This window comes from Bombina bombina, chromosome 8 (genome assembly GCF_027579735.1).
Source record: "Bombina bombina isolate aBomBom1 chromosome 8, aBomBom1.pri, whole genome shotgun sequence".
NCBI classification, from domain to species: domain Eukaryota; kingdom Metazoa; phylum Chordata; class Amphibia; order Anura; family Bombinatoridae; genus Bombina; species Bombina bombina.
The window spans coordinates 198731792-198749924 of NC_069506.1; the positions used below are offsets into that span (position 1 = coordinate 198731792).

The window sequence follows — 18133 nt, forward strand, 5'->3', positions numbered from 1 at the left end:
CTGAGCAGGCGGACACACATCGCCAGAAATCAACCCGATTGAGTACGATCGGGTTGATTGACACCCCCCTGCTGGCGGCCTATTGGCTGCGAGTCTGCAGGGGGCGGCGTTGCACCAGCAGCTCTTGTGAGCTGCTGGTGCAATGCTGAATACGGTGAGCGAATTGCTCGCCTTATTCAACGAGGTCTGGCGGACCTGATCCGCAGTGCCATAGGCTCCTGCTTAACCTCTTCAGGATGGGGGCAAATAATGAAGATGGGAACAAAGTTTTGATGGAAAAATTTGATAGAAAAAGGAAATCACGCAGTCGTCAATGTGATCACAAGACTTCAACTTTGGGATCGGATCATGGGGGACTGCCTTCTATGCTAAAAGCAGGAGGAAGCAGGAGGCTGAAAAAGTTAGAACGTTCCATGCTGTCCTAAGGGCATTAAAGTCCAGCGCTGTTAGGATGGCATGTAACATCCAAAGGGCATGAGGGGGTTAAAATTCCTGAACAGGCAACTCTAAGGTTAAAGGGACAATCAACACCAGAATTATTGTTGTTTTAAAAGATAGATAATCCCTTAATTACCAATTCCCCAGTTTTGCATAACCAATACAGTTATAATAATACACATTTTACCTCTGTAATTACCTTGTATCTAAGCCTCTGCAGACTGCCCCCTTATTTCAGTTCTTTTGACAGGCTTGCATTTTAGCCAATCAGAGCTGACTCCATTGTAAATTCATGTGCATGAGCTCAATGTTATCTATATGAAACACATGAACTAATGCCCTCTAGTGGTGAAAAACGATCAAAATGCATTTATATTAGAGGCGGCCTTGAAGGTGTAAGAAATTAGCATATGAACCTCCTAGGTTTAGCTTTCAACTAAGAATACCAAGAGAGCAAAGCAAAATTGTTGATAAAAGTAAATTGGAAAGTTGTTTAAAATGACATGTCGTATTTGAATCAAGAAAGTTTTTTTTGGACTTGACTGTCCCTTTGATTAATAAATCCAGAGCTTGATAGTTATATTGTAAAATAATAAAACCACCTTTTAATTATGATTGGTGGAGAACATTTAAAAATATTGTAATTATTATTCTAATGTTATAATATAATGTGTCCTCATAATGGAGTCCATTTACCGAGATGCAAGATGGCACCAATTTATCCAAAGAAACTCACCATGCTGGCTATCCTCAAAATTGCAATTGCATTCCTAATATTTTATACTTTCTGTGTTCACCACTATGTTTGATTGTCCTGTACTACCAAACTGCACCAAGAAATGTATATTTTCTTAATAAGCATATGAAAAAGTCAAGGAGCATCAAATTGTGATTATGGGTTCTAGTGGTATATAGTTCAATTCATGCCGGACAGAAAAATACATTTCTTTTGTTTCTATAATTATAGGATTTTAATTTTGCAGTTATGCAATTTATTCATGTTCTGTTCCACTTGTATAGTGTTCATAATAGGGCATTAACAAATCACAGAGTCAGAACTAACAGTCAAATTCACTGTGACTTGGTATTTCAGTATTTCGCTATGAGTTTTCACATTTGTGTTGCCAGATATCATTCTCTTTATTACTTGGTATTTTATGATCATATGAAAGACCAAGCCACAGGGAATTTGACTGTTACCACAGTGCATTTAACTGTTGACTGTTTGTCTATCAATTACCAGAATCAGATACTTATATATTCTTTAAAGTTTAAAAGGTAGATCATTGTGATGTACATATATGGTGTATGAGCATACAATTTATATACTCCAACTAACAGAATTTTGATACCCATACTTAGATGCTCAATGCATGTTTGTATTAGTTTAACAAATTTTGTTTACCTTTAACTTTTTTCTATTTCTATTCTTAGTCTCTATAATTTGTATAACTGTTAATTTTCTCTGTTTATTTGGCAGTATATCGCCTTTGCCTCCCTGTTCTTCATTCTCATCTCTATCACAACTTTTTGCCTTGAGACCCATGAGGCATTCAATGATATCCACAACAAGACTGAGACTATTATACAAGGCAACATCACCAAGACGGAGACCATTTTGGAAGTGGAAACCGAGCCCTTTCTCACGTATGTAGAAGGCATGTGTGTGATATGGTTCACCTTTGAATTTCTCATGCGTGTTCTTTTCTGTCCAGACAAGTTAGAGTTTATTAAGAGCAGTTTGAATATTATAGACTTTGTTGCTATCTTGCCCTTCTACTTGGAAGTCGGCTTGAGTGGTCTGTCTTCCAAAGCAGCCAAGGATGTCCTAGGTTTCCTCCGGGTTGTCCGATTTGTTAGGATCCTGAGAATCTTTAAGCTCACTCGTCATTTTGTTGGGCTCAGGGTTCTTGGTCACACTCTTCGAGCTAGTACAAATGAGTTTCTCCTACTTATTATATTCTTGGCACTTGGAGTTTTAATCTTTGCCACCATGATATACTACGCAGAAAGGATCGGTGCAGCCCCAGATGACATCACTGGCAGTAAGCACACCAACTTTAAAAACATCCCTATAGGGTTTTGGTGGGCTGTGGTTACCATGACAACTTTGGGCTATGGAGACATGTACCCAGTGACTTGGTCTGGAATGTTGGTGGGTGCTCTTTGTGCTTTGGCTGGGGTGTTAACAATTGCTATGCCAGTCCCTGTTATTGTCAACAACTTTGGAATGTACTACTCCCTTGCTATGGCTAAGCAGAAGCTACCAAAGAAAAAGAACAAACATATCCCTCGGGCTCCTCAACCTGGATCACCCAATTACTGTAAACCAGACATGCAGTCTCCCCATAGGAGTGCTACAGGAGATGCCTGTCCATTAGCTCAGGAGGAAATCATTGAGATCAACAGAGCAGGTAAGAGTGAATGACTTTATGTCAAGAGCATTTATTACAAGCACCAGCCTAGTATATGTTGCATGACATATATTAACAACTTAAACAGCGAGAACAAAACAGAAAACATTAAATTATTTATTCACAAAAATGCATTAAATTAAGAAAGCTTTATACTTGTGCACCTCACTTTCATTTGTTGTTTACCAACAATTATGTTGATGGGTAATATATTATTTTCAATGAACTAAAATAGTAGATGTTAACTAAAGTGCTTTTACTGTCCTTATTAATTAGACGTCAATATTACTTTAAATGCATTGATGCGGCTTATTAGGACATACTGTCTACATTGCATTTTATAATAAATGAATAGCCTGTTTTATTTTGAACAACATCAGGATGTTACACCATTTTTTTATATTTTGGCTGTAATGCAGGGGGGAAGCTCACTGCTATGCAATATATTCCAAAGCTTTCTGGTGGGCAAGAGGCCAAATAATTAATTCCATTCTGTTTAGCACAACATTCAACTAGTTCCAATAAGGAAAACATTGCTGTTCTCTAGTATTGAAATGGTGTTAGTAAGCAAAAAAGAAAAACTATTAATAAAGGGACAGTCTAGTCCAAAATAAACTTTCAGGATTCAGATAGAGAATGTAATTTACTTTAATCACCATTGTTGCTTTGTTCTCTTGGTATTCTAAGTTGAAAGCTAAACCTAGGAGGTTCATATGCAAATTTTTAAACCCTTGAAGGCCGCCTCTTCTCTCAGGGCATTTTAACAGTTTTTCACCACTAGGTTAGTTTATGTGTGTCATATAGATAACACTGTGCTCACGCATGTTGAGTTCCAGTGAGCTTGCTCTGATTGGCTAAAATGAATGTCTGTCAAAAGAACTGAGGTAAGGGGGCAGTCTGCAGAGGCTTTTATACAAGGTAGTCACAGAGGTAAAAGGTGTATTTATATAACTGTGCTTGTTATGAAAAACTAGGGGATTGGTAATAAAGGGATTATATATCTTTTTAAACAATAAAAATTCTGATGTAGACTGTCCCTTTAATCACTGAAAGCTTTCTTAATTTCAGACAAACACAAGAACCTATTTGTAGAGATTAATAAGGGAGAACCAATAAAAGTATGGTAATAAAAGTGCAAAAATTATTTGCAATCACTTTGTGCACTTATAGAGGGGTAGTTGCACTTTGGAGACTCACTTGTTTATGAACTGCAAGAGTAAGCAACAAAAAAGAGTGTTAACCCCTTATTAAATTAGAAAATAGTTATATGTAGTAGCAGATATATTAAAACAGGGTGAATTGAATATTGCTATTCATAATCTCACTTTATTAAACAGAATTAAGGCACACTAATTTTTAAAAACACGTAAACTCTGCCGCAAAGTAAATGCTTAGTAGGAATATCAGGTACAATAGAATGAATTGTTATGAATAACAAACTGGCTGAATAGAGCATATAAAGGGTTAATCATTAGTAGGGCTATAGCTGAGGTCTAATGCTTGTAAATTACTGATACATCTCTTTTTCAATCCAATTGGTTAATCATATCAATCAAACATACAGAAAAGCAGTCACACAATATTCCCTGTTGTAACGTCTCAGCTAAACTCCTTCTATAGCGGGAGTTATATTTAAGGTTATCTTGCCCTATGCTTGTTATTGGCATCAGCAAACCATGTAAAATGGCCAGTGTTAGCGATCACATATAAAATTATTATTCAACCACACGCGCAAATATCATAATAGCGGTCAGATTAAGCTAATTACAATTTGGAGAGACCACGCTCTCTGAAGCCAGTCCCCTGACACATGTTTCACTGACACGCTTCCTCAGAGGGTATACGCACCGGCCATTAGCTTCGTCTTTTTATCAATTCACAGGTCACTCCCCTTCAGGATTATTGGTTGGCTGAGGGGCTGGTTTTGCTGCTTGATGGGTTTGAATGAATGTCAATCAAGTATAGACAGCCAGTAACAATTTGTATACATTTAAATTGCTGTATCTATTTACGTTTCTCTGCTGTCATGTTAGAAGATATTTGATACTTTTATACTCATATCGTAAATAATTGACATGCTTTCGAAACATCTGCATATATAGGGGCCAATTTATTAAGTGTCTGTAGGATATGATCTGCTCAGTGGATCATGTCTGTCAGACATCGCTGAATGCCTACAGTATACGCTGCCAGCATTTAACATTGCACAAGCCGTTCTGGTGAGCTGCTTGTGCAATGCCGCCCCTTGTCAATCAACCTGATCGTATAGGATCAGACGGATTGATGTCCGTAGCCTCCGAGGCAGCGGACGAGTTAAGGAGCAGCAGTCTTAAGACCGCTGCTTCTTAACTGCTGTTTCCGGCGAGCCTGAAGGGTGTTAGTTCATGTGTTTAATATTGATAACATTGAGCTCAAGCACGTGAAGCTCCTAGGAGTGAGCACTGATTGGCTAAAATGCAAGTCTGTCAAAAGAACTGAAATAAGGGGGCAGTTTGCAGAGGCTTAGATACAACGTAATTACAGAGGTAAAACATATTATTATAACTGTGTTGGTTATTCAAAACTGGGTAATGGGTAATAAAGGGATTATATATTTTATTAAACAACAAAAATGATGGTGTTGACTGTCTCTTTAAATGTTTTTAACATTAGTGTGTCTTAATTCTGTTTAATAAAGTGATTATAAATAGCAATATATATAAATTTACCCTGTTTTAATATATCTACTACTACATGTAACTTTTTTCTAATTTAATTAGGGGTAAGCACTCTTTTTTGCTGCTCTTGCAACTCATAAACAAGTGAAACGCAAGAACATATTCCTGCAAAGTGCACATAAGCTACATTTTCTAAATACTACCATTTCTACAGCACAAACCATAAGGATGCTAAACAGTTTCACTTCAAAAGAGAAGACATGTTAAAAAAACAAAAACAAAAAAAACAACTAGCTAAAAGCAACAAGCCCCACAAGTTAAGAGATTTTAAATATTATATATATATATATATATATATATATATATATATGTGTATATATATATATATATATATATATATACACACACAATATATATACTATATATATTATACTATATATATAGTTTTGCAAAAATAGGCACTCACTGGTCTTGATAAAGCTTCACATTTAATATAGAAAGTTTAAAAACAGAGCATAACGTTTCGAGACCACATTGGTCCCTTTGTCAAATGCCAAACATAATACCAAACAATCTTACCTGTTTGGTATTATGTTTGGCATTTGACAAAGGGACCAATGTGGTCTCAAAACGTTATGCTCTGTTTTTAAACTTTCTATATTAAATGTGAAGCTTTATCAAGACCAGTGAGTGCCTATTTTTGCAAAACTATTTGGATCACTATATGGCACTGTGGCATTAAGAGAAATTGTTTTATGGAGTGCATCTGTTTGGATTATATATATATATATATATATATATATATATATATATATATATAGTTTCATTTCATTGTCTTGGTGACAGAATATGCATTTTGAAAATTAAATGAGACAGAGCAAATGCTTTGTATTTCTAACACTAAAAAAACAAAAACCTATAAGTATTTATTTTTGTTGGGGTGTAAATTAATACTATAAGATTTGAGATTATTTGGGGGTAAACATGTATTAAAGAGATTGAGGTGGCTTCTGTAACTCTCCCTACTTATACACATTATGACTTAGTCAGTTATCCTTAAAGGGATACTAAACCCAATTTTTTTTCTTTCATGATTCAGATACAGCATGCGATTTTAAGCAACTTTCTAATTTACTCCTATTATTCATTTTTCTTTGTTCTTTTTTTAACTTTATTTGAAAAAGCAGGAATCTAAGATAAGGAGCCGGTCCATTTTTGCTTCAGACCTGGATAGCGCTTGCTGATTGGTGGATATCTTTAGCCACCAATCAGCAAGCGCAGCCTAGGTGCTGAACCAAAAATAGGCTGGCTTCTTAGCTTAGATTCCTGCATTTTCAAATAAAGATAGCATGAGAATGAAGAACAATTAATAATAGGAGTAAATTAGAAAGTTGCTTAAAATTGCATGCTCTATCTGAATCATGAAAAAAAGAATTTGAGTTTAGTTGCCCTTTAAAGGACATTAGAATCAAAACTGAAATGTCTATAAGTATATTTCAATTTTGATTTAAAGCTTTTTTTTTTTTTTTTTGGTAAAAACTATAACTATTTTTATTGTGCAGGTGACATCTGTCCATATGCCGGGTACACGACGCATTCCCAATTTGCTCCTGGTTTAGAGAGCTGCCGGTGACACTTATCACATAAACAAACATGCTAATCGCATCATCTTTTAAACAATACGTGTTACCACTGAGTCTCCGAACAGGTACAAGCTGTCAGTGCAGGTTGCAAATAGATGATGATTCATATGCTTCATTCACAGTAAAAGGTATTACTGAAAGAGTGCTATCTTTTACTAGAAGCATTTTTACTAATGCATATCCCTTACAGGGGCTTTTATATTGAGTTATATATACAGGGTACCTAGTATACAATTAAGCAATCATATTGTTAAAGGGACAGTATAGCCAAAATTAAAATTTCATGATTCCAATAGAGCATACACTTTTAAACAACTTTCCAATTTACTTCTCTTGTCAAAATTGCTTTGTTCTCTTGGTATTCTTTGTTGAAGACAAAACCTACGTAGGCAGATAGGAGCTTAGGAGCGTGCACGTGTCTAAAGCATTCTATGGCAACAGTGTTTGTAACTATGTATAACATTGCTATAAACAATATTGCAAACACTGCTGCCAGAGGGCTTAAAGGGACAGTCAAGTATAAATTAAACTTTCATTATTCAGATAGGACTTTTAATTTTAATTGACTTTCCAATTTACTTTTATCATCAAATTTGCTTTTTTCTCTTGGTATTCTTAGTTTAAACTAAACATAGGTAGGTTCATATGCTCATTTCTAAGCCTTTGAGGGCTGCCTCTTATCACATGCTTTTTAAATCTCTTTTCAACACAAAGAGACAGAAAGTACACGTGGGCCATATAGATCAGTGTTTTTCAACCAGTGTGCCGTGAGAGATCCTCAGGTGTGCTGCGGCAGACTGACAACAGTGTGACATATTTTTTAAACTTTGCTTGTTTTTTACTCCCAGTGCAGGGGTAGTTTGTAGGAGGCATGGCATAACAGCACAATACATACAGTATGTTTGTGTGTGTGTATGTGTATATATATATATCCTGTATTAGGCTACAATGTGTGATTTTTTTTTAAATTTTGGGATGGTGGTGTGCCACAGGATTTTTTAATGTAAAAAAAGTGTGCCACTGCATAAAAAAGGTTAAAAATCACTGATATAGATAACACTGTGTTCAGGCACAGGGGGTTATTTAAGATCTAGCACAATACAATGCTAAATTTAAGACAATAGATAGTAAACAGTCACAGTCATGTGATCAGGGGGCTGGAAGAAGGTTCCTAGATACAAGGTAATCACACAGGTAAAAAGTACATTAATATAACTGTGTTGGTTATGTAAAACTGGGGAATGAGTAATAAAGGGATTATTTATCTTTTAAAACAATAACAATTCTATGGTTGACTGTCCCTTTAAGATATGTGCATGGTCCTGAGCTCACCTAGGATTGCACTTTATTAAAGGATACCAAGAGAAGTACGGAAATTTTACAATGAAAGTAAATTGGAAAATTGTTTAAAATTTCAAGCGCTATCTGATCAATTTAAATTTAATTTTGACTTTACTTTTTCTTTAACATTTTTATACAAAACAAATGTTTTGAAACATTTAAAACTGTATTTTTTAGTACAGTTTACAGGAGTATCTAAATCAAAAGCAGGAGACATCTTTGAAACCCCTTTGGACTATGTTTTTCATCTTCTTTGATTGTGATCAATTTGGGGAGATATATAGATGATCTCCTGCACTGTCCTAAGCAGTCACTGTGCATATGTGACTGGGTTTAGCAAACTGTGGCAAATATAAGCAATTAAAGGGATATGAAACTCCAATTTTTTCATGATACGGACAGAACATGCAATTTTAAACAATTTTCAACTTGACTTCAATTATCTAATTGTCTTTATTCTTTATGTATCCTTTGTTGAAATTCATACATAGGAAGGCTCAGAAGCAGCAATGCACTACTGGGAGCTAGCTGCTGATTGGTAACTCTACATATATGCCTGTTTTTATTGGCTCACCTGTGTTCAGCTAGCTCCCAGTAGTGCATTGCTGCAACATATGTTACTAAGCAAATTAAGCAAATTTGATAATATAAGTCTGAAAGTTGTTTAAATGGACATAAAACAGTTAGAACTAACATAAGTTTCTAAATATATATTGTAGTCAAAGCTTACTTGCAAAACATTTCCATATATGGATGGTGCTATCCAGGCCATAGCTTCTGCAGAATGCACTTGTGCACGATAGGAGTCACATGGTGCCTGACTAAAAGCAGTGCACAGTATAATGCTGAAGCTTTCACAAAGCATGTGACATTATCCCCATGTAAATGAGCAAGCCTCTTGGCAACAAACAATAGCAGTACCTGCTGTCCCTCCTCACACCCCCACCCCCTTGCTTGCATAAGAAATTATCCTCACACGCACACTTTGTTATATGATATTACAAGGTTTGGCATAAGACACTGATAATGGGTGGGGTGGAGCAGGCTACATTTGGCAACACTAAAGTGTAAGTAATTTTGCAGATTTTTTTAAACTTTATTAAAATACTAAGAAGCTTTTTTTACTCTTTTTTTTCACACACTGTTTTACCTCAGTGGACCCTTTTATAATATGCACATAGCTCAAAATGTTTTATGGCACTTTAAGATTGTATGTATCTGAATCATGAAAGAAAAAAATGGGTTTCATTATCCCTTTAAGTATATAATATGAACTCCAGCAACCCTGGTGAAAGTGAAAAAGCATACTTTTCAGAGGTATTTTACAGACCAAGCAGACAAAATAAATGAATGTTGATTAAAATATTGTTTTATTTTCCTTAATTAAAGATTTTATGACAATTAAATTTCAGTTTGATGTCCCTTTAAGTTTAATTGTTTTCTTTTTATTTCTTGAGCAAATTACATTTTTAGGTAGCAATGCACAATCATTTTAACTAACGTTATCACGGTAAGTGTAAACCTGATAATCATAATAAAAGGACAAACAAACATATAATTTGCAAGCTGTCATTTGAGAAAATTGACAATTTTGTCATACAGGAAAGTCTCAGCACAGATGAGCTATTTAAAAAGACATGAAGCCCATACAATTTCTATCTGAATTTACTTATATTATCAAATTTACTTTGTTCTCAAAGTATTTCTTGTTGAAGAGAATACTTAGGTAGGTAGTGTGCATTTTTGCAAGAATGCATTTGAGCATAGAAGGCAGCTGTACTTGCACTTGGAAAAAACCTAACATCCTACTTACGCGCAAACCCGATCGCATGTTCTCAAGTGTACTAACCCAACCTGAAAACATGAATATTTCACATTCCAACGTTCTTCACATAGAATATGTTATATTTATTCATAAATATATATTTCTACATATATCTGATGGTATTTGTGTACAATATTAGATTAGATTAGATTCGTTTTATTGTCATTGTACAAAGTAGGAAAACAGAGACAACGAAATTATATTTGAAAATCTAACCAATCCTATACACAGATAGCACTATAATGGTAAAACTAATAAATAGCAAAAAATTCAAGTGACTTGTGCAAAAAATTTCTAGACCACAAAAGTACAATGCCTTACATAGGAATATCTATTTATAAATACATAGAACATATTTTGCTATGTGCAGAACATTGGAATGTGAAATATTTACAGTAACTACACAGAATAACACTTTATTAAAAATGAATATTGCATAAATATGCATTAACATGTTTTCATCTACTTAACTGCAAAGGGCACCTATGCATTTATACATATGTCTATATATGTATACATATATATTTATGTGTTTATATATGTCTGTAAATACATGTATACACATATAAATACATAAATACATTTGTACACACATATAAATATAAATATATATATATATATATATATATATATATATATATATATATACACACACACACACATACATATTTAAAATCTAATTTTAAATGCTTTTAGATTATGTTCATGCATTGTATTTGCAAATCAGAGTTTAATTGCTGATATATACACTGCACATATAAAATATTGTTTTTAAGTCTTGGTTGTAGTCATAGAAAGCATTAATGTATATATTAGCAATTAAAATGCATAAGCATAATCTAAAAGCAGTTAAAATGTAATGTTGTTAGTAAAACAGACCAAGGCACACCCTTTGAATAGTTTCTAAAGTATTAAATATCTTATCTACATTGGTGTGACCAAATATGGCCAGATATGAATAACCTCCTGCACTGATCAGGCAATTGTTATTGAAGAAGGCTGTAGGGTCCGTTTACTCAATTCTAGGATGTCCATTAGCCTCTCTGGGGACATGGGAAAATACAGTATTAAAAGCTGAATTGCAGTTAAAGGGACACAAAACAGAATTTTTTTCTTTCATGATTCAGATAGAGCATACACTTTTAAGCAACTTTCTAAATTAACCCTAAAATACATTTTTATTCATTCACTTGCTATCTATTTGAAAAAATAGGAATCTAAGCTTATGTGCTGGCCCATTTTTGGGTCAGCACCTGGTCAGCACCTGCTGATTAGTGGCTAAATGCAGGCGCTACCCAGGTGCTGAAACAAAAATGTGCCGTCTCCTTTGCTTACATACATTTATTTTTCAAATAAAGATACCAAGAGAACAAAGACAAATTGAGAATAGGAGTAAATTAGAAAGTTGCTTCAAATTGCAGGCTCTATCTGAATCATGAAAAAAAAAAATGTGCTTTGTGTCCCTTTAACTATTATCTTTCTTTTTTGTTTTATTTCCACAGGCAGCCCCTCTGCTTAAAGCAATCACTGATCCCTGGTTATAACTACTTTGTTCTTTTAATGCTCAATTTCATGGGTTACAACTGACATTTTAATCCTGAATGTGTCCTAAAAATAAAATATTTTATCTTGAATAAAAACAAACTGCTATGGATTATATATTAAAAATATATAGGAGATTACATAAAATTACAAATCCCTCTGGCTGAGCCCCTTTACCCATATTGTGCCAATATGTCCATATTTCCTTAATAAAATATGAAATGTTGTTAACAGATTTATAAGTTAAATAGACATGAAATCCAATTTATTTTCTTTTATGATTCTGACAGAACATACCATTTTAAACAATTTTCCAATTTACTTCTATTATCAATTTTGATTCATTCTCTCCGTATCCTTTATTTAAGGAGCAGCACTGCACAACTGGGAGCTAGCTGAACACATCAGTAAGCCAATCATTAGATGCATATATGTGCAGCCAGCAATCAGCAGCTAGCTTTTAGTTGCTGAGACTACCTAGGTATGCAAGTCAACAAAATATAACAAGAGAACGAAGCAAATAGATAAGAGAAGTAAAATTGCTTAAAATTGTATGTTGTATCTGCATTATAAAGAACAATTTTGGGATTCATGTCCCTTTAATATCTGTAAAAAAAAAAAAAAAATCAGTCCAAAATGAATTATGTGACCAAATATTTTTATATGATCAAAAAGTTATGCATATATTAAAATGTAGGTATTAAATAATTCACAGGTTATATACAGTATATAAGGGAAGAATTACAACTTTAGATTCCCAAAATTCTACAATGTTATTGTTTAATAGATTAGGTATATTATCTGTGATTTAAAGACATATTGAAAATCAGCATAAAGAGGTATTTATGCAAACAGATAATTTGATATGAACAGAAATATATGTATGTATTTAAATATGTTTTAAATCAGTACAGGATATATATAGTGGAATCTTATAAATGTGCATTCAAAAGATCCTATCCTGCAATATATTGGGAATATTATCTGTGATGTGAAAACATATGTAAAATTTACATAATTACTTATTTTTTTTATTCAAGCTTCCAGTTTTTAAAATATTTTAGATATCTGCCACATGAATTGAATTCTAGCTTAAAATGGGGATGTAGTCATTTACCTTTTACTTTTTAACTAACTATCTCTTATGTTCAGTAGCTGTTCCTAGAGGGCTGATTTATCATATGTCGGGCAGACATCGCTGAATGCCGACATCATACGCTGTCAGCATTAAGCATTGCACAAGCAGTTCTGGTAAACTGCTTGTGCAATTCTGCCCCCTGCAGAATTGCCACCAGTCGGCCGCTAGCAATGGGTGTCAATCAACCCGATCGTATTTGATCGGGCTGATTGCTGTTCGCTGCCTCAGAGGCAGCGGACCAGTTAAGGAGCAGCGGTCTTAAGACCGCTGTTTCTAAACAGCTGTTTCTGGCGAGCCTGAAGGCTCACGCGGAAACAGCTGCATAGGGGCCGATTGACCGCTTGGTAAATTGGCCCCATAGTCTGACATTGGTAAATTGGCCCCATAGTCTGACATTAAAGACAGACACAGGAGAGAGGCATTATAATTCAGAATGAGAACCTTGATTTGCTAATATATAAATATATACATAAGAGATAAAATAAGCAGCTCAGTTCAGAACATAGAAACATAGAATTTGACAGTAGATAAGAAATAACCTTATGCTTCTCCCATTTTTTTTATTCTTTTATAGTGCTTGTGTTTACCACATCTGTTGAAAGTTTATTTTATAAATCCAACACCCTTTCTGTAAAAAAAAATAAAAAAATTCTTTTGAACCTGCTGCCCCATAAGTTAAGAGGGTGACCCCTTGTAATGCTTTTAGTTTCCACTTTATTAAGTCCCTTCATATATTTGAAGGTTTCTATAATGTCACCTTTTCCCATTCTCTCCTCAGTCTAAACTATACATATTTAGAGCATAGAGTCTTTCTTTGTAGGCCATGTACCATTTTAGAAGCCTTCTTTTGCATAGTTTCTAGTTTATTTATATCCTTCAAGAGATTTGGCCTCCAGAACTGTACACACTATTCAAGATGAGGCCTAACTAGTGATATGTAAATGGAATAAGAACTTGCTATGTCTGCTGCACTACCTTTCCCAATGCAACCAAGAAATCTACTGGCCTTACCAGTTGCATTTCTGCATTGTTAACCACATTTTAAATCATTTGAAATAATAATTTCCAAGTCCTGTTCCTCTTTAGTTACACGTAAATCCACAAAGCAGGGAAAACAGCACACTTGGTATAGGGGCACGGAGTAACAGACTTGCCAGGTCCTTACTGTCAATGTAGTTTCATGCAGAAACACTCCAGCCACCAGCAATTTCTTTAAAAGACCTTTATTTTCATAGGTTGGGTCCAAAAGACAAGAGGACAACGTTTCAAGCCTGCAATAGGCTCTTAGTCATGTACATGTTGTCCTCTTGTCCTTTGGATCCAACCTATGAAAATAAAGGTCTTTTAAAGAAGTTGCTGGTGACTGGAGTGTTTCTGAATGCACCTCTTTAGTTACAGTCAGTAATGTACCATCGAGACTGTAATTGGCCTTTGGATCCTAAATGAATAATTTTGCACCTGGTAATATTACATTTTAGCAGCGCTGCAGAATCTGTTGGCGCTCTACAAATACCTGATAATAATAATAATAAAATAATAATAATAATATTTTAGACCCCATTTATGTGCCCAGTTCTCCAGTTTTTTAATATCACTGTTCATTTTATCCACCCCTCGTTGAACATCAACTCTGTAAGAAATTTTGTATCATTAGCAAACAAGCACACCTTCCCCTGAAGAGAGACTATATTAGCAATTTTCCAGTCATCAGGAACAATTACTAACAGTGAGTGATTAAATAAATCAGCTAATGGAGTATCTATCATAGCTTGAAGTTCTCTTAGAACCCTTGGATGAATATTATCTGCACACACAGTCTTATTTACTTTTAATTATGATAAAGTCATAAAAATATTGCCCTCTGTATAAAGAGAAGTACTAATCACATTATCATTTAAAGTAACATCCCTTAAAATAATTTCACTATCTTAACAATATGTTGTGAAGATTGAACAAACGTAATAATTTAGACAGTTTGATATCTGTTTATCTCTTTCCACAACTCTATCATCCTCGGTCTTGTGTCACTGATATATCTAAAAAAGAGGTTTTCTCATAATTTTTTACAGACTGTGCTATTTTCTCTTCTTCATGAGTTTTAGTCTTTCTTATGAACTATTTTGTCATTTTTGTTGGGTGCTTCATTTTTCCCTCTTCTCTTCTGAGCCCATATGTTTGAATTTTATTATAAACTATCTTTACCATCTTTGCTGCATGTGCTACCTTTCTGGAAAACTATATTGTTTTTTTTCTTTCTTTTACTTTTACAAACAAACCTAATATAGTGTAAAGTTGCATCTAAAATAGAGCTCCTGTAATATGTGTCACCTCTTTTAGAGAATCTTTAAATTTAGATATTTGCACATGTAAAAAAATTTTGGTTGAATTTTTAGAAAAATTAGTTTTCAGAATATTCATCTGCTGTGCTATTTGTTTTTGTTTTTTCATTTTAAACAAAACGAATACTGAATATTTGTGGAACATTTCAATTTATTTTTGTTAAATGAATGCGTTGCTTTGCTACAGATGAAAAAGTTAACTTGTAGCGTTATATACTTACCTATAGCGAGCTGAATAGCCGCGCTAATCCCGACCCTTCTTCATAGAGCCCATTGACCTGCTAATAGGAGGTTAAGTGCATGCTAAGCCTTCTATTACCACAACCTGGGGCTCTCTGAAGAAATATCGAGATTAGCGCTCTCCAGCCTGCTATAGGTAAGTATATTTAAACTCTATTTTGTAAGTATTTATTCATTTTCTTTCAATTTCATGGTGGATTTGTTCGGGTATTTGTTTAGTGAAAATGAAATGAATATCCGTGTTTCATTAGCAAATTCACATATGCACATGCCTGATTAAGGTATTTCCCTTATGTAACAGGAACCTCCCAGTCTACATCAGCATATTAAAATCCCCTCTATTATAAATTTGCCTTTTATTGTAATCTTGGTAATTTAATCAGTTAATAGTTGATCTAATCCTTCATGCTGTAATTAAGGCCTATTTACTACCCTTATTCTAAACACCTGTTTCCCTTCAGTTTCTACAGCAGGTCAAACACTTTCTATATTGACATTGGTTTCTACAATTTCAGTTACTTTAATAATTTCTTTCACATACAGAACCACCATTCTTTTTTTTCCCTCTTCTGATTTTTTTTAAACAAAAAGATACCAGGTATGACTGTGTCCCAATTATGAAAATCAATATACCATGTATCTGTTATAGGTAGCAAATGTAACTTCTCTCTATTCATTATTGTAGTAAGTTCAAGTAATTTATTTACTGAACTGCAAGCATTTGAGTACATTGCACGGAGGTCATCTGGTTATTTATACAATTTATATAAGCAATCCTAAACTGCAGCACTGTGTGTTGTGCTGCTATGTGGAAGATTAAGTGAATGTTCTGTGCAGTTGAATTGCTGCATTGCAGTGGAGGGACTGCATTTAGGACACTTTGAGTTTGTATAGGTTATTTTTTTAAATGTCTAGATTTATTATTTTCTTCTGATATGTTCCTCTTATTGTAAACCTCCCAATAGAATATTATAGGTCTACAAAGAATAATCTAAATGCAAAAAAGTGGCGTTCAACAAGATATATAGGCCTGGCTATGACCTTCCATGCAAAAGAAGATACAATGGAAAATCAGAATAAACAGGTAATTCTTCAGTTGTGAAGTGCCATAAGCGTCTATAAATTTGAGACCATATTACTACTTTAAATAAAAATGCAACAGACTTATTTTTTTAACTTAATAATAAGATGCTTATAGTAATGAGCTCTTTCATCAACTAGTCTTTTCCATAAAATAAAGAGATTCATAGGTGGGTGAGAATTAGAGATAGATGGGTGGGCTACTACTCTGTAGGTCAATTGCAAAGGGGAAGGAAGAAGAGAAAGAAGCTGAAGATATAAAGATGAGGTATTATGCTTTATGGTATTTACTAAATTCACTTTGCTTTCGATTCGCTTACATCTAGCAAACTGACATCAATACTTTGCCTGTGAACTATTAAAGAGTGTGTTTTAATTTATAAGTGTCACAATGAAATATATCACAACATGATACATGTCTGTAGTGCGGTACAGGATCGGACACCCTGCAAATATTACTGTTCTAGATAATAAAGAAAGGGTTAGGCATAAAACCCCAACAGACTTCATCATAGTCAATATACAATGAACAAGTTTAGCTTTGTTTGACCATTTTCTGTCCTTCTTACCAAGGTCACAGAATTTACACCATTGTATTCCAGTTTTTTGGTTGTAATGCCCAATAGGAAAAAAATTAAAAGAAAATACTTTCTTAATTTTCCAATGATTACTGTAGTATCTAAAATAAACTGCATTTTATCCTCAAACAAAAAGAAAAAAACATTATTCTTATTTTTTATTGATATCTGAATGTTTTAAGTTTCAGAAGGAGATATTTTTTAATATAGATCATTTTTAGATCATTTTTTAAAACTGTACAATCCTGTTCTTAGACATTTGCAATATTGTGCTTGGAAAAAGTTAAAATTGGAAAATAAAAGCCCAATCATACTGTAAATTATCATTCAAAATGTTGTTTTCAACCATCATGGCATCTGAACTAAAGTTCACTACCACCCTCTTTACAATTAGAGAAAAAAAAATCTTATTTAGATAAACACCAGTTTGTTATAATACTACATACCAGTGAGCCTGTAATTTATAGGAAATGTCTTAATTAATTAATAAAAATAATTCAGGGAAGAGTTAGAAAGTGGAAAAAAATACTACAAGATATAATGCAACAATGCATAATAAATAGTTTTCTTAGCTAGTGAAGCTCTATAGTTGACCTCTTAAACATTATATACTCTTATTGGTATAAGCTCCAATACCGTTACAAGAAACATTTTTTTGAGCATTCCAATAATGGATGTATTATGTTAATGGAAGTGAACAGTATAGGACATAAAACATTTTGAGATTGCAATATAAAATGTTTAATTATTAGTAATAAAAGCACTTTGCAATATATACTAATTAATTATTTTGTCCCATTTTTCTGCAATTAAACTCTGAATTTTGCAAGCTTTCCAATTCTTTTAAAAGTGCAAGTGCACACTCCAGACTTAAAAGGACATGAAACCCCAATTTTTT

At 33.8% G+C, this 18133-nt stretch overlaps 1 protein-coding gene across 5 annotated transcripts in view; it reads left to right on the forward strand.

The window, feature by feature from the left end:
- LOC128638101 (potassium voltage-gated channel subfamily C member 1-like) overlaps positions 1–18133 on the forward strand; it is a 208654-nt gene that overhangs the window by 80257 nt on the left and 110264 nt on the right. For 3 of the 5 annotated variants that reach the window (XM_053689961.1, XM_053689960.1, XM_053689964.1), the window contains exon 2: positions 1919–2852. In XM_053689961.1, the coding sequence (XP_053545936.1) occupies positions 1919–2852 (934 nt within the window). Of the gene's footprint in view, positions 1–1918; positions 2859–5343; positions 5366–13226; positions 13240–18133 lie in introns of all 5 variants that reach the window. The other 2 variants (XM_053689963.1, XM_053689962.1) reach the window with 2 other exon arrangements.